At 35.2% G+C, this 23,265-nt stretch overlaps 2 protein-coding genes and 1 long non-coding RNA gene across 5 annotated transcripts in view; 1 reads left to right on the forward strand and 2 right to left on the reverse strand.

The window, feature by feature from the left end:
* Positions 1 to 1,631, reverse strand: part of LOC132184164 (protein ROOT INITIATION DEFECTIVE 3) — a 5,089-nt gene extending 3,458 nt beyond the window's left edge. Inside the window, exons 1-4 of the mRNA XM_059597679.1 lie at positions 1,249 to 1,631; positions 1,005 to 1,118; positions 781 to 914; positions 522 to 669 (exon numbers count right to left, since the gene is read on the reverse strand). Coding sequence (XP_059453662.1) covers positions 522 to 669; positions 781 to 914; positions 1,005 to 1,118; positions 1,249 to 1,452 — 600 coding nt within the window. The 5' untranslated portion in view covers positions 1,453 to 1,631. The remainder of the gene's footprint in view (positions 1 to 521; positions 670 to 780; positions 915 to 1,004; positions 1,119 to 1,248) is intronic.
* A 4,565-nt stretch (positions 1,632 to 6,196) lies between these two features.
* Positions 6,197 to 7,788, reverse strand: LOC132184315 (heat stress transcription factor B-4). Its single transcript, XM_059597898.1, has 2 exons — positions 7,410 to 7,788; positions 6,197 to 7,278 (listed from the first exon to the last, which is right to left on the reverse strand). Exons 1-2 carry the CDS (start codon positions 7,656 to 7,658, stop codon positions 6,469 to 6,471), a joined length of 1,059 nt encoding a protein of 352 aa, XP_059453881.1. The 5' UTR covers positions 7,659 to 7,788; the 3' UTR covers positions 6,197 to 6,468.
* A 9,517-nt stretch (positions 7,789 to 17,305) lies between these two features.
* Positions 17,306 to 22,280, forward strand: LOC132184829 (uncharacterized). Of its 3 annotated transcripts, none has more exons than XR_009440587.1 (6): positions 17,306 to 17,713; positions 17,930 to 18,101; positions 19,056 to 19,181; positions 20,298 to 20,370; positions 21,072 to 21,123; positions 21,720 to 22,280. It is a non-coding gene; the product is annotated as an uncharacterized LOC132184829 (long non-coding RNA). The 3 variants fall into 3 exon arrangements; XR_009440586.1 differs by having other exon boundaries at positions 19,076 to 19,181; XR_009440588.1 differs by lacking the exon at positions 20,298 to 20,370 and having other exon boundaries at positions 19,076 to 19,181.
* Positions 22,281 to 23,265: the final 985 nt, after the last annotated feature.

Genomic DNA, 23,265 nt, shown 5'->3' on the forward strand with positions numbered 1-23,265 from the left:
TACACTCCAGGGCCATGTGTACATAACGTAGGAGACAGTTAAGAGAACTATTCAGGTGCTGAGCGTGAGTAATTCATATAATAAGTTCTAAAAGGGAGATACTAATTCTGTTACAATCTTTATTCAAATTAGAAACATTTACGCCAGCCCCAATGAGTAGTCTGATACATGCAAACAAGATTTTCCATGAAAGCCACTCAATAAGTGGACAAGATGATCTATAGTGTATTGCATCTACACCTCTAAAACATAATAATCAGTAGATTGATGATGAAGCTTTACAGATACCAACTTGTGTAACAATAAGCAATCTTAAACAATCACAGAACATCCCTTATTTTACAAACCAATCATTGTTTTTAAAATAATATCCTATAAAAAGTATGATTTGCTAACCCTAGACACGACTTGCAACTTTAGCGTGGTTGAAATTCACTTGAGGTCTATAGTTACTTACTTTCCATTTTAATTTCCTAAGCTAAATTTATAAACAGTATAATATAGGGAAGAGCATGTCAAACCTTACACGTTCGATCCTCAGAAGCAGACACTATAATGGCATTGCATCCTCCATATCCTGTTACAAGATCAGTAACAGGCAGAGTGTGCTCTGAAAAATTGTGTTCATATAGATGATCAGCTTGCTTCCGTCTTACATCATCGAATACCCTGAATCATTAAACAACGAGAGAGACAAGAGTGTGAGCTTCTACTAAGCAATAAAACAATCAAACAAAGTATTATGAACTAAGAGCGAACAAACAACTGAGAATTAAGTACATTAAAAGGGACCAAACTTTAACGGATCCATCCTCCGAACCGGAAATCAGCAGCGAGTCATCATCGGAAAATACCAAGCAATTAACAGCCCTATAATGAGCATGCCATTTCCTAAGCTGTCTGCCACTCGCAACCTAAATCATCATAAAATAAGATAACTGGAAAATAAAAAGAGGCACCCCAACTATGCCCAAGTTAATAGATTTGAAAAAAAGAGAATTCACCTCCCACAAGTAAATTTCCCCTGATACACCCCCACCTACAATGTAAGTGCCTTCACGGTTAGCAGCGAGCGCCTTGATCGGTTCCGCTGGAAAGCTCTTAACTTCTGCTTGAGGCTGTACAACCAGAAATACAGATATAAGAAATACAATGACAAACGAAACATGTACTTAATTCGATTGTTCATTGAGGCAAATCGTCAAACAGATGGGCAACATGATAAAGACTAAAGAGGTGTTCGCGTACCTTGGACCAGGACCAGTAGAGGATGGAGCCAGAGGAGGAGGAGGGTACACGGAGCTGAGAGGAAGCGAGGAAGCGTTGGCCGACGCAGACGAGGCCGTGAGGTGGAGAGGCGCAGGATTTGTAACGGTGTTGCTCCGCGCCCGTTCGTAGCTCCCAGCAGCCAATGCCGGCGTCAACGGAAGACGAAGCCACCACTACCTCCATTGATTGAGAGTGGGACTTAGGAGGTCTGGGAGTCTGGGACCGAGACCAAGAGAGACAGAGGAGCGTTTCGTGTGCTCTGTTCTCAGGACCGTAACCGAAGGTTTTGCTAGGGTTTTAAAATGGTGTAACACACTCCCTTGTTTGAATTATATATTCAAATACCAATTGTTTACTTTATCAACTTCCTGTTGAAATTATTAATAAAATTTAGTTTTTTTTTTTTTTTTTTTTTTTATAGGTGAAAACAGAAATTATTATAATCAATATTAATAATCTCTTCCTCAGCAAATACAATATCACAACTACAACTGAGAAAATCTTTTTTCCACACCCTAATCTAGAGATGGGTGGGCCAATCGCCGGTTTTGTAAGGCTATGCGCCGCTTTGTTGGCACTTCTTTTAACATGTTTTACCGGCCAAGATTTGATACCATTTAAAGAGTATTTTTGCATCATTCTCGTATTTGCTACTGTTGCATCTCTCCTGTCGTAGGGGTAAGAACAATTTCCGATGCATCTTCCTCCATTATGATGTGTTGAAGAGTGAAGACCCAGGTCTTTGTAAATTTCCATTACCTTCCCGGCCGCCAAAACCTATGCAACACCAATAATGTAAGGCATAGACATAGTCCCTTGCCATTTTTCTCATGGCCATCATATTTTTTCCTTTGTTAACGGCCGCATAATGAATATCACATTGAGTATAATTGGAAAAAATAAAATAAAGATTAAAAGAATACATTGTATGAGATTAAGTATATTTCATGTGACTAACATTTTAACAATTACTTTAATAAAAAAAATTATGAAAATAGTGTATTTATCGTTTCAAAGAAAAAATAATAATAATAATAAATCAAGCGTTTGTTTTCTTTGTTCAGAAAGCAAATCAAGAAAAAAAAAAAAAAAAAAAAAAAAGCACTCAAACTTTGAAAGAAATAAATATCAAGAGTAATGTCAGATACAATAGAGGCAAACTGTCAAGTGGAGAAGAGATAAGACTAATTAACTATAGGAATCACGAGAAGCACATCCCCTTCCGAAGCAAAACAACCATAACCTGTAGAAGCAGCAGCCAAACGAGTGGCAAGGAGAGTGGCAGAGGCTTCATCTAAGAAAACATCAGTGGAATGAAGCTTCTGAATAGCAGCTAGAATGATATTCTCTAAAGCATCACTGATAACCGCAGTTGCCACTGCAAAATTATATCTGATAGCCACATCAAAATCCCTTTTAAGCCCAAAAGCAATACCACTTGACACATCTCGGCCCAAAATGCTTTTAATCCCTAATTTATAAAAGTGAAAAATTCAGTGCCACAAGGCCCATGTCCGCCCAAAACGGGTCTAATATAATGCCAATCCTTCTATCAATTAGCAATACTTTTGTTGTGGGTGTCGGTTTAATTGGTAAAGTTTTTTGACCCCCAACAAGAGGTGTATCATGGACTCTCTCCTATTGCATCTGAGGGGCTTTACAATCCAAAGTAACAGGTCCAATGGGCCTTAGAGAATCTGGATTAAAAAAAAAAATTTGTTTTTTTCGTTTTTTTAATGAATAAAATAGTAATTTTTGATGGTTAAGAAAGCCAATTTTATTGGAGGAGAGGGCGTCGTTGTTCCTCTCTTCTTTTTTGTTTCCAACCCGGCCCTGTCAGCCATAATGCCAACAAAAACTTGTCTTAAACAACCTGTTCCAGGAATTGGACATTTTACGAGGACGCAAAATTCAATAATGCGACGTCACTTAATGTTGGATGTGTAAAAGTAATAATCGGAGCACGTAGGGGTAAGCTAACTTTACGTATAATTCAAGCTCGTTCTTAATTCAAAGCAAAAAAGCCATCTTATAAAAAAAAAAAAAAATTATACATAGAGAGAATTTTTCTAACTTATGCCAAATTTGTTTAAGGGCTTGTTTAAAATTGCATTCGAGGAGTCTAGAGGTACTTTTAACACTTAAAAAGTTCGTTTGAAGAAAAAAGTATTCGTTTGGTACAAAAATTAAAAGCGCTTTTAAGGGTCTAAAAAGCTTAAAAATGACTAAAAACACTTTTGATAAAAACTTAAAAATAAAGTTTTTGTCCAAAAACTCTTTTTAACTTAAAAACTCTATTTTTCCAACGTAATCCTAATCAGATTCTAAGGCAAGGTTAAGAAAAATGGAGAATGGATTGATTCTCATTTTCCATATTTAGACGAGCTAGTAGAAAAGATAAATTAAAAAAAAAAAAGGACGGGTGGGGACTCTTCATCCGGGTCCACAAATTTTTGCCCCCCAAAAATAAAGAGGGCAAGAGTGGTTTGACAATTGTACCCTTATTATAATTTGTTAAAAAGTAAATTCAAACAATTAATAGAAAATGTTTTCATTCGCCCATACTTTACCAAATACTCATGGTGAAAAATAATTAACAATCTCTTTCTTACACTCTTTTATTTTTAATCTTAATTTCTTACGAGGAGTGGAAAGACACTCATAAGTAGCTTTTAAAAGAGTAATGGTAGAAATTACATTTTTATCTGATAATTATTTTATAATGTTAAAGTGACACTCCCAAGTCCCAACCAACCCTTGGATCGCTTTTCGTTTTTTGTAAAAAATAAAATTTAATAGATTGTTGGAATTGATAATATATACATCAATATCGTAGGATAAAAATATAGTTTCTAGCATTCTCATTAGAAAATACCAAAACCTTTCCACATTTCGTACTTGGTGTCAATGATTGGGTTTTGAATTTGAACCTTAATTTTACAATTTATCGCCAATTTCAATTAAAATAGTCCATTTATCATTTAGTCCCACAATGTTAAAAAATTAATTTAAATAATGAGAATCACAGTTTCTTGTCAGCTTGATGAATAGAATTACTCCTTGGGAGTTTTCTTGTTGGCTTTCTCTTTTGTTGGTAATTATGTACTTAAAAAAAAAAAAAAAAAAAAAAAAACTCCTTTGAAGTTTGATATATATGCATCTTTTTGTGCACAAATGGCCTTAAGAGTACGGAAAATCTTCTCACAATAGTACTTAATTGGTTATTAGATTTGCTTGTGGATTGAATGCCAAAAACAATATTTTCAAAAATTTCTTCAGACAAAAGGTGGAGAAAACAATTAAAGAAAAAGAAAAAAAGAGAGATAATTTTGGTTGAAGAGAAATTGAATCAAATTGAATCTGCTTTACCAATTAAATTGGAAACTTCCACTTCCACCTGTGTGATTGAAAAAAGAGAAAAGAGAAAAGAGAAAAGAGAAAACTTGCATACATACATGTACCATAATGTAGCTATAGCCCGTAGGCATGTTTTGTAAATGTTGCTACATGGATTTAATTACCATTATTGTATAAATTGTCAATAAAGTGTGCTACCAAAAAGAAATGCGATGAACAAAATGTCAACAAAGTCCATTCGATCAAAAGACACAAACTGAGCCAACATGTCTTTTTAAATCAAATTCCCATCTTTTTCCCCCTTTCTTATACTAGTCTAGAAAACCATCTTACGTGCTTTCTTTCAATAAGGCTGTTTCAGCAACGCACAAACCCCCTTCCTAAAGCATCTTTTACCGGATGATCCGTATCCACTTTTGAAAGCCCATCACCCACTTTTCTACCACCCCCACCCCCTTCCATTCCTATCCTACTTCAAACTCGTGCATATTCTTCCCACGTGCGACTCTCCAAAAGGGACAAAAGCTCTCCACAAGGGTTTTTTTTTTTTTTTTAGGGGGTGGGGGGGCATATGAGATGAAATCATTGAAGAAAAAAAGATATTCTAATTCTATTATATATTCCAAACTTTTATCTCACTGGAGACGTGAAATAGATCTTTCATCTGCTTCTCACAGAAATTGTCTTGGAATTTAAAACCAGCATGAAAAAACATTAAAGATTGGGGGTCAAGAAAAAGCAAAGAACAAGTGGAAATGCCTAGTCAAACTTTATGTGTAACTTTACTCGTATAGGGATGTTGGACGAATGGACAAGGAAAGCTATGAAAGAGATGGGGGGTTTTTTGGGAAAAAAATGATTTGTTTATTTTATCTACCATTCAAGTCTCTCTCTTGTATCAGGTTTTTGCGTGGAAGAAAGGAAAAAGAGCTTGGAATGGGTGAAAGAGTAGGGTAGGATCCAAAGAGTTTGAAGAAGTTGATCAGATACTTAAAGTAGGAAAAAGCGAAGGTTTCTGGTGCTCAGAAGAAGAACAAGTATAGAAGCCTTGACAGAAACATTTCAAACCACATTTTTAGTTAGTTTTTCTTATATTTCGCTTTCATCGAGTAACCCACTCTTGTAGTTTCTTCAATCTCTCTCTTGCGTGACTGACAGTTCATAGAAACGAGAAATAGATTATTTATATATATAATCTTCATCATACAACATGACAGCCTTCTTTTTCTTCAAATCATGGTATACTTTCTTTTTCGACAATAATGGCGATGATAAAAAAAACAATAATGAGACTGCTAATATGGGATTTTGAGGAACGAATTGTCATTTGTTGTCAGCTGCTTTTTAGTGCAGGTTTTTAAATTTAGTTGTGCTATTTTCTGTGTCGTGCTTGTACGTACCATCCATTAATGGACTAATCAGAGAGAAAGCCCTAGAGAAATTGTCAATGAACCACCAGGCACCAGCCTGTAACTTTCTCAGGAAACCCATCTCTCTCTCTCTCTCCACTGCATTTATTAATGTAACTGAACATTGGAGATCATAATCAGAAAAAAGAACCAGAAGAAGGAGAAGCAATAAATTAAAAGATGGTATTGGAGATTTAAATCGTTTGCTCTAACCAAAACCCACCTGCATTCATAGCTGGAGGGGAACAAAGATAATACCGGCACTAAAGTTATTTACAGACTCACTCACAAACACCCACACGCACGCACGCACACACATATCATCAATATTAATATCATCAGACTAGCTTCCTGACTCAAAAAGAAAAAAACATGGAACAAGAAAATCGGAAGAAAAAAAAAATGAAAAGGAGAGCCTAGATTTGTGAAAGGACTAACATGCGGAAGGGGGCATGAGATTTAAGCCTAAATCATCCTTTTCCAAGACCAAACGAGCCTTGCTAGTCTCGGTGCTCATTGGAATATTAGCACCGTACTCTGGGTGCAATCTTTTTTTTGAATATTGAAGAGGGACACCGAAAAGCTTTGTCTTGCAGCTATTGTTGTTGGGTTCTTCAAGAATTGTCATGGAGCTCCTTGATGAGCAGCTCATAACGTGGTTGGATGGGGCTTGTTTAGGGTTAGACGACGTCGGATAGTACCCAAGAATCTGGTTCAAAGGCTTTTGCACCATTGAGCTAGTTGTGGTTAGAGGAGTAGCAGCTGCGGGTGAAGGTGCGGCGTTGCAGAGAAGTAAAGAAGAAGGGTAAGAATTGCTTGGAGCGACAGGTTTCACATGGTTCTGTACGAAATATATGATGTCGTTGTAAAGCTTCCGCATGTGCGCGAGCTCAGACATTAGCAGCGAGTTGCTTCGCCGGAGTCTTTCGTTGTCCTCCGAAAGCGCTGTCACTGAGCTGTTGTAGACTCCGGTGGGGGAGGGGAGTGGGGGCGAGTCAGACCAATTGGCTTGCTCGTCGGAATCGGAAGGGGAGATGCTCGCTCGGCCGGGAAAGGGAAAGAAACTCGGGCCGTTGACGCCGAGTGCAGAATGCGGGTGGTGGTGATGATGTTGGTGTTGGTTGATGCCTACCTGCGGCTGAGCAGTTTTCCTCCGATGGATCTCACACAGCAAGTGCTTCTCTCCCTTCTTGAAGAACTCGTTGGCGAACTCCCATCTGTCCGGCACAATCTTTCGAAAACCCTAGTTTTCCCGAACACGCAAAACAGCAAGAAAAAACATTCCGTTCAGTAAAAAAGCACAGAAATGATCAGACACAAAAGAGTATATATATATATATATATATATACACACATATATACATATACACGTACATAGGTGTTGAGCTGGCGGACGAAGCTGGAGAAGTTGTTGTGCTTGAAGTAGTTTGGGAGAAGGTCGCGAGCGAACTCCGGCGGCCGCCAAACGATGAAGGTGGCGTCGTCTTCGCCCCACGAAACTATGTGGTCGGTGGTGGGATCGTCTACTAGTTGGTAGGTTTTTGTGAGGAATGGAGCCGGGACTGATTTGTGCGAGTCTAGAGAGAGTAAGATGCCTTCGCAATTATCCAGCATAAGCGCCATTGGAAGATCAAGCTGAAAGCTTTTTCTCAGAGAGAAAGAGAGAGGAGTGAGTGAGAGTGTGAGAGTGGGCGCTGTGTTGCTGGATAAAAATGTTGGAGAGGAGAGGGGGTGTGGTACTACTGTGTAATGCGGTTGTTTTTTTCTTTTTAATTATTAATGTTTTTTTCTTTTTTTATTTTTAATGTATATATATATATATATATATATGTTTTGTTTCCCTCCTCGGTTATGTAGTGTGAGAGAATATGTGTCTGTCTGTCTAGGACTGTGAAATAAGGGCCTTTCAAGACAAACCCGTGACACACTCTCTTTCTCTCTTTCTCTCTTTCTCTCTCTCAGGGCCTGACATTGATCCCGCGCACACCCACTTAAAATCACGCACAGGAGGATGGTGCAGTGCAGCACTGTCTTCGGAAATTGACGTTGCCACCCCTGCTTTTTTTTTTTTTTTTTCTTTTTCCTGCTAAATAGTCAAACGCCTCATTACTACTATTCTATATATGTGTTTTTTTTTCCCCTTTCCCTTCTCAAAATTCTCAGACCTTTTTTTTTTTAGTTGTCAAGAACGTGGCATTAACTGCGATGCTATTTTTATCGCCAGATATATTTCCTTTTTTGGGCAACACGACTTCTATAATCTTCTTCATCACACTTGAGTGTCCCCAGAATATCTGATTGAATATCTTGGTAAGTAAGGCAAGTAGAATAAAGGGTATTTAGGTCAGATAAAGAAAAGTAAGGTGTTACAATAAAATAATGAAAAAAAAAAAAGAAAAAAAGAAAAGAAACGAGAGGGGAAGGTGGTTTCACTTCACGTCAAACGAGTGTCCTCTTTCTAATTTGTAGCTTTCCCTTTGTTGTTTAATGTCACCAACCAAACACAGTCTCCAATTTCGAATCCCCATCATTTTCTACTACTACCTCCAGCAGATATAAGGTAAAGGATACATCGAACTACGTGATGGGATTTAAAGCCTGTTCTTAGTGACGACATTTCTTCCTTCTTAATGCTTCTCTTCCATTTGCTTCTCTCTCTCTCTCTCTCTCTAACTTTCTTCTCCTTCTTCTTCTCCTTCTTATCTCTCTCTCACAATATTCCAAACTTCAATATATCATATGGCTTGGGGTCTTGCTCTCTCTGCCACTACTACTACCTTTACTCACTACCATACAATAATAATACCACACCCTCTAGCCTAGCCTACTTTGAGCCTCCATCTCTGGCTCTTCTTCCTCGGCTCGGCTTCTTCTTTTTTTTGGCTTACGTGTCCAGGTGATTGAATTATTGGCCCCAAAAGTTTCCATGGATTACTGGGAACAAAATTTTTACAGCTTTTCCTTTCTTTGTAATGGCCCGAGAAATATTTGTTTTTATATACGTACATCCCCACCTCCCCCCTTTTCTCTCTGTGTCCTTTGGAGGCACCCACTTTCCATGCCTTCTAATCCAATTACTGACGTGTCCAAGATAATTTCCCTTCCAATTAACAGGTGTCATAATTTGAACAAGATTGGATGAAAAACATTGTAATGAGTGGTTAATGAGGGATCCAATAAAAGAGGGATTCATCTAAGTGTGAGAGAGGGGGAGGGGGATGGGTGTATTGGCGGTAGGGACAGAAGCAGGGCAAAGTGAAAGAATAGGAAAATGATGACTAATTATTTCACATAGATACTCAACTGATTATTTTGATCATGCCTATGATTCTCATTATTGGAAAAACAAAGTTAAACTGTCCTGGTTCCCCACCCGCATAATTTCTTACTTTTACATGTAATTCTCTTAGCTCTTTTCCGATTTCGAAATGGGGATAAATTTGATCGACATTAATCATTGCTTAACAAGCCAATGCTTTTCTTTTCCTTTAGAAATAGGTTAGAGAACTAGTTTCCCAATACCTTTTAGAGAGAAAGAGCTAAAGAGCGGTTTTTGTATTTTTTTTACTGCTCAGGTGAAAGTAAAATGTTTGGTCAAATCACCAAGTTTAAGTTTTAAAGTATTTTCTAATTTAAAACTCTTACTTAATTAGTAAAGCCTAATTGAAATAAATCTAGACTCGTGAAATATTTAAATTAAAATAAAATGTGAACAACTAAAATAAGGTTTGAATTCAAAATATTTACTTTTGATATTACGTTAAACCATCATTTATTCTAAAAATTCAAATTGATAAAAAATAATTAATGTAGATAAAATTAGAATAAAAAATAGAAAATCAAATGTTTAAGCTTTTTGTCTTCCTTTTGAGGGAAAGGCTTGTTTGGCATTGGATTTTAGGTTAATTAATTTTTTTTTACCAAAACAAAAAGAAAAAAAGGAGGCATTAGTAAACAACTTAATATGTAAAATACTCATAAAACACATAAAATTACTTTCACCTTTATAACACGTTATAATCAAAAAGCAAAACCACTATATACATTTTTTTTTTATCAAGAGCTTGTTTATATCTCACATATATTGGTGAAAAAAAGAAAAAGAAAACTACTTAAGTTTAATCACACACATAAAGTAATGAGAAAATGCAAAGCAATCTATTAATTTGTATAATTAATAATCCAAATACACATCTATATATATATATATATCCACAAATATCACAGGGTAGAGAAGAAGAAGAGGTACGAAATTAGCATTTGCATGTGACACTCAAATATATATATATATTTTCCTTAATAAAAAAATAATAATAAATAAAAACAGACAGAAGCACGAAGTTAGCACTGTCAGCTTCAAGTCCCGATATTCAATTATAATGGGAAATGGCCTTCCTGTGTATGAGAAGAAGACCTTGGAAACCCTCTTGTTTCTCTCCCTTATTTTTCTTCCCCGCTTAATTCCCCCCTTCACGCTCCTACCCCTGCCTGCATTCTCTGAGCAATTGCAGCGGCTGTCATGGAGACAGTAGTCCTTTTATTTTTTATGGTTCTGTGGGTATCCCATTCTCGTGATTCCTGTTTTGTTTGTTTCCTCAGACTACATATATTTATTTCCACCACCCTATTCCCTTGTTCATGTTACGTGCATATTTCTGGAATATTTCCCATGTACCTCCTCACCAAACATCAATTTAGAACTATTTTTTTTCCCTCTCTCTCTCGCACAGAAAAAGGCACCATAGCTTATATCTACTGTGTGTGTAGATGCCACACCCAGAAGTAAAATTTTGGTGATTATAGAAAAATATAATCAATCTCATTAAGTGAGGATATTGAAGAAGATAATTAAAAGAGTTTATGATTATAAAGAAGGGGTTGGGGAGTGAGTAATTTGAATATTTGATGAAGCATTAATTTGTGCCTGAATAATGCAAGACATGTGTGAGAGAGTGGAGGAAGGGGTCCACAAAAGTATGGAAATCTAGAAACAAAGGCTGATTTTTCCCTCACAAATTGTCAGCAACTGAGACAGATCCTAGCGAGCCCACCAGCATGACTAGCAAAATCACCCAAAAACATGTACACACAACCTTCCTCTTTCTCTTTCTCTTTCTCTTTCCACCAAGTTGAGAGCCAAGAAGATTCTATTCTAATTTCTAAAACGCAGTGAAAGTGAACCAGCCCCACCTCCCCTCACATGACCACCGCCGATACCTTTCGAAAAATACGTCTCCCTATTAATAATAATTATTATTAAAAAAATAACCCCAGTTTTTAGTTTGATATAATGTGAAACGAGAATTTCAAGGAGAGACAACTTAAAACATAGAGCGAATACGGATAAAAACTCTGAATTATTTATTTATTTTTTAAAAAAAGTAATGGTGGCAGATGATGAGATTATTATATTACAAAACACTTTCTTTATCTCACTCTTTCTAAAGTGAAAGAATCAAAATCTGTATTCTATACGACAAGCTACAAGGTTCTTTCTTCTGTCTCTTCTTGCACTCTCTTTTGTCCGTTTCACTGGTCCCTTTCCTGCACCGTGAGAAACACAACCATCTCATGCCCCGGCCCTATTATTAATATTCATATATTATATATATATATATATATATATGATAATTTAATTAAACTGAGAAAAAGCAATGCTACGGAGGTAGGGAGGGTGAGTCAAAGAGGTTCAAACTCTTGAGAAACATTAAGAAGTCACGAGGGGAGATGGATCCCACGAGGAAATTAATGGCATCTGATGATAATGGACCGGACAAGATACCCGTTTGTCTTTCTAGTGCACTAATATACTTAACCAGCTCCAGGCTTTGTCCTCTGTGTATGAGATTGACATATCTGTCCCTCTCCATCACATCCTCTTCCAGTCACTCACATATATATTGTCTTTCTCATCTTATACCATGTACCCACTCCCATGCAAAATTCTCCTATTTATATATATATATATTGCTACATGCTGATCATCTCTTTTCTTTACCCCACCTTTTCTTCTTCTTCTTCTTTTATAGACTAATAAATTCCTCGTCTATAAATTAATAAACATAGGGTCAAGGACTTAAGTAGGCTTCTGAACTTGAGTCAAGGACATTTCATCTCAATTATTCAATTATTCTACAGACACAGAGACACATAGGAGAGAGAGTGTGTGCCCCATAAAAAGCGAAATTTAATGGTGAAGCAAATCCAAAAAATGTATCGTTTAGGAGTGTGTTTTTTTTAAAAAAATTATGATTTTAAAAATAGAAAAATTAATGTGTGTTTTCAAATTGTAGATAAATGGATGCCACTCACCAGTCAACTAATATAGCTTGAGTTATAAACCCGTACTTCTCTAAAGAAAAGTCTCAACACTTATTATGGTTGCTAATTAAGAACACTAGCATCTAGCTCAACATGTAGCAAAAATACCCCGCATCTACCTAGCCAAAGTAGCTAAGAGTTTGGTTAGCTATTATAGTAGCTCAACAATCCATACCTAATAATAAATAAAAAAATCCAATCTCGTTCTCTCTCTTTTTGGAAATAAAGAAAGTTGATAAATAAACAATATTTTAAATGTAAAAGTGAAAATTAATAGATAAAATGCTGAGTTGAACATAAGTACTTTTGAAAACTTGATAGTTAAAAAAAAAAAAAAAAGTGATAATTTAGCTAAATATTTGTTAAACTGGATGTGAATGCTCTTAGCATTCTTATTCACCCTTAAAAATACTCATACATTGAACTAATATTATTGCTACACACCCATCAAAACACTCATGCATTGTACTAATATTATTGCTACAACTAGTTGTAATTAATAGCCACCCACCTCCATTAATGTAACACGAGAAGTTTTCCATTATTTCAAGCTTTAGCTCGGCTGAATTGATTAACTTCCGGCCGGCCAGCTAGTCTCTGCAGGCTGTGCTCCTTTTCTTTACTCTAACAAAATTGGTCAATGGAAATCTCCAAATATTTCTATTTATCGGGCGATCTATCATTCAAACCATTCTATATTTGAGGTAATTAAGTACTTTTTTTTTTTTTTTTTTTTTTGTGGGTAAGAGAGGTAATTAAGTAGTTGACAACATATCAAATCATATATAATCAAGTGGCAATCTCAATTAAAAAGTAATGAATTAGAGGCTTTGCCTTTTCTCTAAAATTCTTCTCTCTCTTTTTTTCTTCTAAACAACACCAAGAAGAACTTCAAGAGAATGAAAGATTTAGATCTAGATCTTCCATCCTCCCCTTTCACGGTAGCAGTGTTCGGCGTCTTCTCTGTAGGCTTCACCAGTCTTCATTTCTGACAGGTTATTTTAGATCTAATATCTTCAACCTTAAATCTAATCGTCTTCTTCGATTAAGGTGTGTCTTCCGAATGGATGTCTATGATGCCGTGCTCTTCCGTTGTTGCTTATGGGGTTTTTATTTTTTGTTTTTTATTTTGTTTATCCTCGCCTTCGGGTTGAGGATGAATTTGTTGTCCTGGCCTTCGAGTTGAGGATGGAGTAGATCAGTGTGAAGGCTTAACTCTCACAACCAGATTTTTAGTTTCTAGTTTTATTTTTTATTTTTTATTTATTTTTTATTTGGGCTACCCATGTCTTAGATGTAATCTGCACGAAGCAGATCTATTCCTTAAATGTAATTATACATGGGTTAACGGAAGATTAAAGTCATTTTTATGACACTACAAGAAATTTGGTCATTAGCAACCAAATTATTAGCGGCGACCCAAAAGTTGCCGCTAATGAGGGGTTATTAGCGGCAACTACTAAAAGTTGCCGCTAATGAGAGGCCATTAGCGGCGACTTTATTGTCGCCGCTAATCGCGGACGCTAAATACCAAAAATTACGATATTTAGCAGCAACACTAATAGCGGCGACTCATCTTGCTGCTATTTACTACCCATCAGCGGCAACATTAACAAGTTGCCGCTGTTAGGCACTCAATAGCGGCGATTTCAGTTGCCGCTATTTAAACACAATTAGTGGCAACAATCTATTGCCGCTATTAGGAGCGCAACAGCGGCAACTTTAAAAGTTGCCGCTATTAGAGGATCAATAGCGGCAACTTTGGTAGTTGCCGCTAATCGTCAAGACAAAAAAACAAATAAAAAAATACTTGGCCTAATAGCGGCAACATAATGTTGCCGCTATTGAGGGCCTAATAGCGGCAACGTTTAAAGTTGCCGCTATTAGAGGATCAATAGCGGCCACTTTGGTAGTTGCCGCTAATTGTCAAGACAAAAACAAATAAAAAAATACTTGGCCTAATAGCGGCAACATAAAGTTGCCGCTATTGAGGGCCTAATAGCGGCAACTTTAGACGTTGCCGCTATTAGAGGATCAATAGCGGCAACTTTAGTAGTTGCCGCTAATCGTCAAGACAAAAAGAAAATAAAAAATACTTGGCCTAATAGCGGCAACATAAAGTTGCCGCTATTGAGGGCCTAATAGCGGCAACGTTGACAGTTGCCGCTATTAGAGGATAAATAGCGGCGACTTTAGTAGTTGCCGCTAATCGTCAAGACAAAAAACAAATAAAAAAAATACTTGGCCTAATAGCGGCAACTTAAAGTGGCCGCTATTGAGGGCCTAATAGCGGCAACGTTGAAAGTTGCCGCTATTAGAGAATCAATAGCGGCAACTTTCGTAGTTGCCGCTAATCGTCCAGACAAAAATCAAATAAGAAAATACTTGGCCTAATAGCGGCAACGTTAAGTTGCCGCTATTAGAGAATCAATAGCGGCAACTTTCGTAGTTGCCGCTAATCGTCCAAACAAAAATCAAATAAGAAAATACTTGGCCTAATAGCGGCAACTTTAAGTTGCCGCTATTAATGGCCTAATAGCGGCAACGTTCTATGTTGCCGCTATTGGAGTATCAATAGCGGCAACTTTGATAGTTGCCGCTAATCGTCCAGACAAAAAAAATAAAAAAATACTTGGCCTAGTAGCGGCAACATGAAGTTGCCGCTATTGAGGACCTAATAGCGGCAACTTTAAAAGTTGCCGCTATTGGAGGATCAATAGCAACAACGTTTGTAGTTGCCGCTAATCGTCCAGACAAAAAACAAATAAAAAAATACTTGGCCTATTAGCGGCGATATAAAGTTGCCGCTATTTACCACTGAAAAAATAATAATAATAAAAAAAAATTAATTAATTAAATTATAAATATTGGGGCAATGCTATTGACCTTACATATATAATAGAAAATATTATTTACCAAAAATTCACCTCCAATAATATGTCATTATTTCTTTTATATTAATTATTGGTGAATTTTTTCTTTTTTCTATTTTCTATTTTCTATTCGTATTTTTTATAAAAAAATCAATATTTATTTTTTCCTTTTAAAGAGAACAAATTCTCCTATTAATTATTATTGAAGTTTTCTATTTCTTATTCTTATTCTTATTTAAATGTTTGATCAAACAATCGAGGGATCTTGGTGAATTAATTCAATTGATCGTGGTAGGATCAAATGATCGATCGATCCAGGTGAATTAGTTCGATTGATCGTGATATGATCTTAATGAATTAGTTCGATTGATCGTGATAAGAACAAATGATTGATCGAACATCCGATTGATCCTAATGAATTAGTTCGATTGATCGTGATAAGAACAAATGATTGATTGAACATCCGATTGATCCTAATGAATTAGTTCGATTGATCATGATAAGATCAAATGTTCGATCAAACATCCGATCGATCTAAATGAATTAGTTTGATTGATCGTGATATGTTGAAATGATCGATTAAACATTCGATCGATCCTAATGAATTAGTTCGATTAATCGTGATAGGATCAGATGTTCGATCAAACATCTGATCGATCCTAATGAATTAGCTCGATTGATCTTGATAGAATCAAATGTTTAATCGATTTTACTAAATTAATTCGATTGATCGTGATAGGATCAAATTATTGATCAAACATCCGATTGATCCTACTGAATTAATTTGATTGATCGTGATAAGATCGAATGATCGATCAAACATCCGATCGATCCAGGTAAATTAGTTCGATTGATCGTGATAGGATCAAACGATCGATCAAACATCTGATCGATCCTAAGGAATTAGTTCGATTGATCACGATATGATCAAATGATCGGTCAAACATTTCATCGATCCTTGTGAATTAGTTCGATTGATCGTGATAGGATCAAATGATCAATTAAACATCCGATTGATCCTAATGAATTAGTTCGATTGATCGTGATAGGATTAAATGTTCGATCAAACATCCGATCGATCCCAGTGAATTAGTTCGACTGATCGTGATATGAATAATTTGATAGTTCAAACTGGATATAATTGAAGGTTTGTAAGCTTTTTGTATTATCTTAGTGTCTTAGTTATATTGATCTTATATTATATTTGGATTTTGTATTATTTTATAATTAATTATAAGATAACTATCAACTTAAAGATCTTTATCATAAAAATTTATTAAACAGAAATTTTTAGTTAATATTATAATAATAAAAACATATTACAAGAGAAAAATTAAAAAAACAAACATCCGATCGATCCTAATAAATTAGTTCGATTGATCATGATATGATCAATTGATAGATCAAATTGGATACAATTCTAGGTTCGATCGAACATTCAACTAAACTGTAAGCTTTTTATATTATCTTAGTGCCATAGTTATATTGATCTTATATTATATTTGGATTTTGTATTATTTTATAATTAATTATTTATTTATAATATAATCTAATATCTAATCTAATATAATCTAATATCTAATATCTAATATAATATAATATAGAGAAATGCTTGGCTTCATTAAAAAGTTTATCTTTTGGCCATTTTAATCATAGGTGGCATAGTCCATTTTAAAATTAATAGACTTTAAACAATAAATTAATATATTTTTGAAAAATTGACCATGTCGCCTAGGATTAAAATGGCCAGAGGATGAACGTTTTAATAAAATCAAGCATTTGTCTATAATATAATATAATATAATTGGAGAGCTTTAAGTAGGATGGCATATCAAAATAAAATTTGATATTAAAACCATCGTTTTAAGTGAAACACTAAAATTTTAAAATTTTAAACCATCGGATGGCATATCTGAAGGAAATTAAACCATCATTATATTATATTATATTATAATATAATATAATATAGATCTAGGATGGCATATTTTAAACCATCGGATGGTTTAAAATTTAATTTTAAACCATCATTTATTCTTTCTTCTCTATTTTCCTTTTCTTTCTCTAACGCAGGTTCTCTATCTCTCCATCTGTCTCTGTTTTTGGTTTTAGCAATTCTCTGTTTGTTCTTTTTGGCTTGCTGCACAATTGAAATTAAATTGCTGCACAATTCTCTGTCTCTGCCGTTTCTATTATTGCTGCACAATTGTTCTTTTTAGCAATTCTCTGTTTTTGGTTTTAACGCTGATTTGGCTCCTTCTCTTCCGCTCGGAACCAAAAGAAATTAAAGCACAACCAAATGGCGTTAACGCTGATTTGGGTCTTTCTCTTCGGTGGCCAGTGTTAGCGTCGTGAATCTGTTGTTATTTTGTTATGATGGATTATTTCCCTGTTTGTTTTCTTTTGTAGACAGAGTTGGCATTACAATTGTGCTGGGCCAGTGGGTATAAATTTACGAAAACGTTTCATCGCCGCAGAACAAAAATTGTAAGTATAATTTGCTTATTAAAAAAAAATACCTAAATAGCGGCGACATATTGCATCGCCGCTATTTGAGATAATTAGCGGCGACTGTTGTCGCCGCTAATGGTTGTACCAAATGCAATTAGCGCCATCTCTGAAATTGGCGCTAATTTTCTGAAATTTTATGAAATTTTCATACCAATTTTTTTTTGGCTTTCTGACTCAAAGTCCCAAAAACAGTCTGACTCAAAATAAAATCACTCTCTCTCACTCTCACTCTCTCTCTCGATCTCACTCCGAGAAACAACGAAATCAACAAGACAGGAAGAGGAAGAAGAAGAAGGAGAAGGAGAAGATAGACGGACCTAGATCGAATCGAATCGGATCGGACCCACATACGCACATCCTCTTGGTATGTACGTGGGTCTGTGTATTTTCGTGTTTTGGGGCTGTTTATGGATCTGGGTCTTTGTTTTCGTTCCCTGTAATTTTGAGTTGAGCTTGCATATGTTGTTTTCTTTTCTGTGAACATTGGCTTTGATGGTGAAATGATGTCTTTTTATATCATGAAACTAAAGTTTCATGATATAAATTTTTTTTTTTTTTTTTGTTTTGTTTTCTTTCTTCCTGGACAACTTCACCGCATACTTTGCTTTCAAACCCAGCTGAAAGTACTTCTCAAATGCTATTTATCTTATTTCTTAGGTTGTCAATTTGATAGCTTGACGACCCAGAAAGTAGTTTTTTAGCATTGGAAACGTATTCGTGACCTCCAATATTTGTTATATAGTGAGGAAAACGTATTCATTTTGTTCATTTTTGTGATTGATATATCTCTATAAATCTTCTCAGTAACGTGGTGGTGTAGCACTGTAGCTTTTTTCTATGAAATTGGCACGATAATGTCGTTGAGGGACACTCTTTACTTAGTGTTTGAGGCTGCCGCTGAGACATCTTAAACACTGTTGATAAAAACATTCTGGATAATCTGTGGGAATTAGGGAAGACCCTTCAAATCTTTTGCGCTGCTTAAGGAAATTCAAAACTTTATGTGCAGCGGTGCAGTGCAGGATGTCTATAAGGAATTTAAATGTGTATGCTATGCTTCTTTGTTTGCTCTGGGTTTCATCTTTTGTTCTTTTAATATGATTCTATTAATAATTCAAAGAAACTTGTGCTATTAAACGTTGCTTGCTTCTACACTTGCTTGTTGCACAATTTGAGAGTTGATAACTCAAGTTATCTGCAGTTACTGAGAAACAAATAGCCGTAATGGTTTTTACTGCACCTCTCAAGCCTCTCCAGTCTCAAATTTCTAACTCACTATTAATCGCTTATTGTTTACTTCACAAACTTGTATGTTCAGGGTTGTGCGTTGTTCCACAGGTACTGGCTTTAAGAAGACCCTTCCTCCACAGGGTGTTAGACTATGAAGATGAATTCTTTGCTTTGCTGATGCTGGTTCTTGAAACTCATAGTTTACGAACAACAGGTTTCTTTATTTGTATTCCTCCACTTTTTTCTTTTTCTTATTTTTTTATTTTTTTATTTTTTGGGTGCTTGAACCTTCTGTATTTGTCAGCATACTTTTTCTTGTTCAATCATCTACCATGTTATAATTTGTAATACAATTTGTACTAAGGGCATAGATGTTGCCAAATTTATCCTTTTTTCCCCTCTCCAAAAAGGAGGTGACTGACCAATGAGCTCTAGTTCAAGTGGCACATCTTTTGCCCTTAAGATTGGAGTAGAAGATATAGTTTTGTATTAGTCGCTAATTTGAATTCAATGAGATGCTTTTCATATTCTTTCTTTTGCTTTTGGTGATTTTCTAGGTGGTGTACGTATTTGATTAATCTCCCATTTGTTCTATTGTTGTAAACGTTGTTCTTGCATGTAGGACTTCTTCTTTCTTTATTTATGCTAGATTGAACTCACTGAGATGCGTTAAGACCGGAGAGAGCCCATTGAGATATATTTAGTTTGTTTAGATATTGGGATTTCAAGGGTAGGTCCTTAGATTTTATTGTTGATTCTAATTGAATTTCATGAATCAATTATAAAATATATGGAATCTTACTTTATTTGTGGGAGGAATGATTCATGTGTGTACTGTATCTGGTAATTTCTCAATGCTTTCTGCTCTAATCTTTGGAGATGGTTGTTCTTTTGCAAACTTGAGAGATAATAATGTTTCACCATCCTTACTTTGATGGGGCTATGTAAAAAATATGAATCGGAAGCACATGATGGTTTTCCTTTTCCTAAATGGAGGTATAAGAACCCAAGGGATACAAAGTTCCTCATGGGCGTCTGACTGTATGGAATGACATTGCCAAGTTGTGTTTTGACGGTTTTTGATGAAATAGGCTGTTGCTGATACTCGATGTGTATCACATCTAAAGCTCTTTTTGTGTTCCCATCATGCAAATTTGTCTACTGGCAAGGTGCAGTATTGATTTACAGAAATCCTACCAGTTTTTTTATATAGCTTAGGCTCTTATTTCATACTTGCTTGGTAAAGTCCAACATAATCATCATAATGCTGTAATGTTGTTGTACAGCATGACATTTGAGCCACCTTTGAGCACCTAATTTTGTTTCATAGGTGAGCAATGTCGATGGCCTAGATTTAGCTGCCCAATTGCATGACCAATAAGGATCAATCATGTAGAGAAAAGGTAAGCTATGGAATTCACCTTTATATTTTTTTATTTTTTTTTAAGAATTTAGTAGGTCAGGTTGGTGCCACTTTGGCAACAACGAAAAGAAAATAAAAGAATTTAAGAATTTAGTTTGGAAGCAAATAAAATAACTCTTAAGAATAAAAAGGAAATGAAATATTTATCTTTTGGAGGCATAAAAATTGCTTGATATCCACTCAAATATTTTTTTTTTTGTTTTTTTGATTTTCACTGCAATCATACAGGGGGGGAGATTTGATGCTATTGCTTCAACTCAGTTATTATTTATTTTTTATTTTTAAATTTATTCCTAGGATTTGGGAGGAAGAAGTCATTTGTGTTGTTTTGTGAATTTTGAAATGATCTCTGAGTTGATCACAGAGTATGAATTTCTATACCAATTGTCAACATGCTTGCTGAAGTGGGATAGGAGCACAAGCTTTGAATAAGATAAACATGTTCAATAAAGCATTCTAGTGTGAGATAAAAGAGGATTATGATTTATTAGATATTCTTAAAAAATCCCAAAGAAAGGACTGAATTTGTTCTTGTGGAATTTGTCAAATATATGTTGAGGAGATTCTTGCTTTTGTTGAACACGGTTTGCAATTGTAGTGTACATGTTATTTTTATTGGAGATGGGGAGGAAGGACGGTCTTGGAGATATATAACGAAGAAATTTTTGATCTTTTGTCCAGCAACGGTGGAGGAGGATTAGGCCTTGGATGGCCTAAAGGTAGTGCATCCAAGGTAATAGTCTGTTCTCTATTTTCTTGGCTTCTTGACTTTATTTGAGATAATTTGATTCTTGGTGATTTTTGGGGAAATAAGTGTTGTCGTCTTTAAAGGTTTAGTTGCTTCCTGATTTATGGAGTTTTGGTTTTGGATTTGTTTTGTTGGGTTCTCTATGGGTGCGTATTGCAATCTAAGTTATCTTTTTCGTAGTATGTATTGTATAATTAAGTTATTTTCTTTCGACAAAGAAGGGTTTCATGGTTAATTATCTGGAAAATAATATATATATATATATATATATAGCATGAAAGTAGTCAATTGGCTACTGTTGTTTGAGGTTTTAAAAATACAGGGTGTATTTTGGTTGTAATTTGCCAAACAAAATGAGATCAGGGGTACAAAGTGTGTGCATATATGATATGAGATTAGCCGACTCTGCAATTTTGGGTTCAAATGAGTACACCTAGTGTTTGTTTGTTTTTTTGTTTTTTACTTTATCTGTTTGGAACCAATAATTAAGGAGTAGGCTGATGTTCAAATTGGTTTTATACTTTGAACAGATTTGCATGTAAAGCAATTGTATTTATTATCAACTTTTGTGTATCATGCAGAGAGGAGATAGAGAAACAGAAAGCTCATGAGCGATATATGAAATTGCAAGAACAGGGGAAAACAGAACAAGCTAAGAAAGATTTAGGTAATAAATCATGTCTTTTAGAATTTCTAATGACCTTTTCTTTAGTGGATAAGTAAAGGGCTTCTTATAACCTTTTGGGCTGCTTTGGTTCTTTACATCTTGGTTAGCTTCCAAAATTTTGGGCATTCAAGTTGTTACCTGCATGTTTTCTTCAAATTATATGCTTGATATCATCTGAACATCAGTTACGTGACTAATCCCTCACCGTCTACTCCCATCTCTTTCTTGGTCTATTATAAACTAGTTGACAAGCCTTGTGATTTAGCAGTTAATATGTACCTTGGTATATAATTGAAAAGCTTAAGTAATTTTATATTTTGGATTGTGTATTACCATGGCAGTCAAATTCTTAGCCAAAGTCATGTAACCTTTGCCAAAGAAACTTCTGTCTGCCTACCCCTGTCAAATGTAGAACAGTATTTAGGTAATAAATCATGATAAATTACTCATTTTCACTTTTAATTGTCGGTTCTAAGTGGTGGTGTGTGTAATATAGGTTATGGATATTATTTTTAAAGATACAGATAAAACTTGGCTTGTAAAATTATTTTTTTCATCAAATTACAAATACTTTTATTACCTCCTCCTTTCATGCTTCTATGTTGCTTAAAATTGACTAAATCTTGATTGTTGATTGACTAAGATTAAATAGAAAGTTGCACTCTTCTACTCCATGAGGAGGTATATAGTTGTTTGAACAGGACCTTTTTTAAGTAATGTATTTTTCTTGTATTCTTGCTTTTGAATAATGTTATTTTGCAGTTTTTTCTTTCCTGGTTCAAGTGTGTAGTGTTTGCATATGAATATATATATATATATATATGTGTGTGTGTGTGTGTGTGTGTATTTTTCTTGTATTCTTGCTTTTGAATAATGTTATTTTGCAGTTTTTTCTTTCCTGGTTCAAGTGTGTAGTGTTTGCATATGTATGTATATATATATATATATATATGTGTGTTTTTTTTTTTTTTAAATAGCGGCGACCTACGGGTCGCCGCTATTAAGTTTATATTTTTTAATTCATTAGCAGCAACATCTAAGTTGCCGCTAATTACAGACAAATAGCGGCAACTTCATGTTGCCGCTATTGACCTTTTCCAATTTATTTTTTTTTAATTTTCTTATTACAAATATAGTTGCCGATAATATTGTTTAAATAGCGGCAACTCTGGGTTGCCGCTAATGATAGAGAAATAGCGGCAACTTCAAGTTGCCGCTATTGACGTTTTCCAATTTTTTTTTTTAATTTTCTTATTATGTCGCCGGTAATGCTGGATAAATAGCGGCAACTATGAGTTGCCGCTAATGATAGAGCAATAGCGGCAACTCTAAGTTGCCGCTATTGACTTTTTTTATTTTTATTTTTTCAATTTTCTTTTATCATTAGCGGCAACTCTATGTCGCCGCTAATGACATATAAATAGCGGCAACTTCTAGGTCGCCGCTAATGATATACAATA

Source organism: Corylus avellana, chromosome ca6 (genome assembly GCF_901000735.1).
Source record: "Corylus avellana chromosome ca6, CavTom2PMs-1.0".
NCBI classification, from domain to species: Eukaryota; Viridiplantae; Streptophyta; class Magnoliopsida; order Fagales; family Betulaceae; genus Corylus; species Corylus avellana.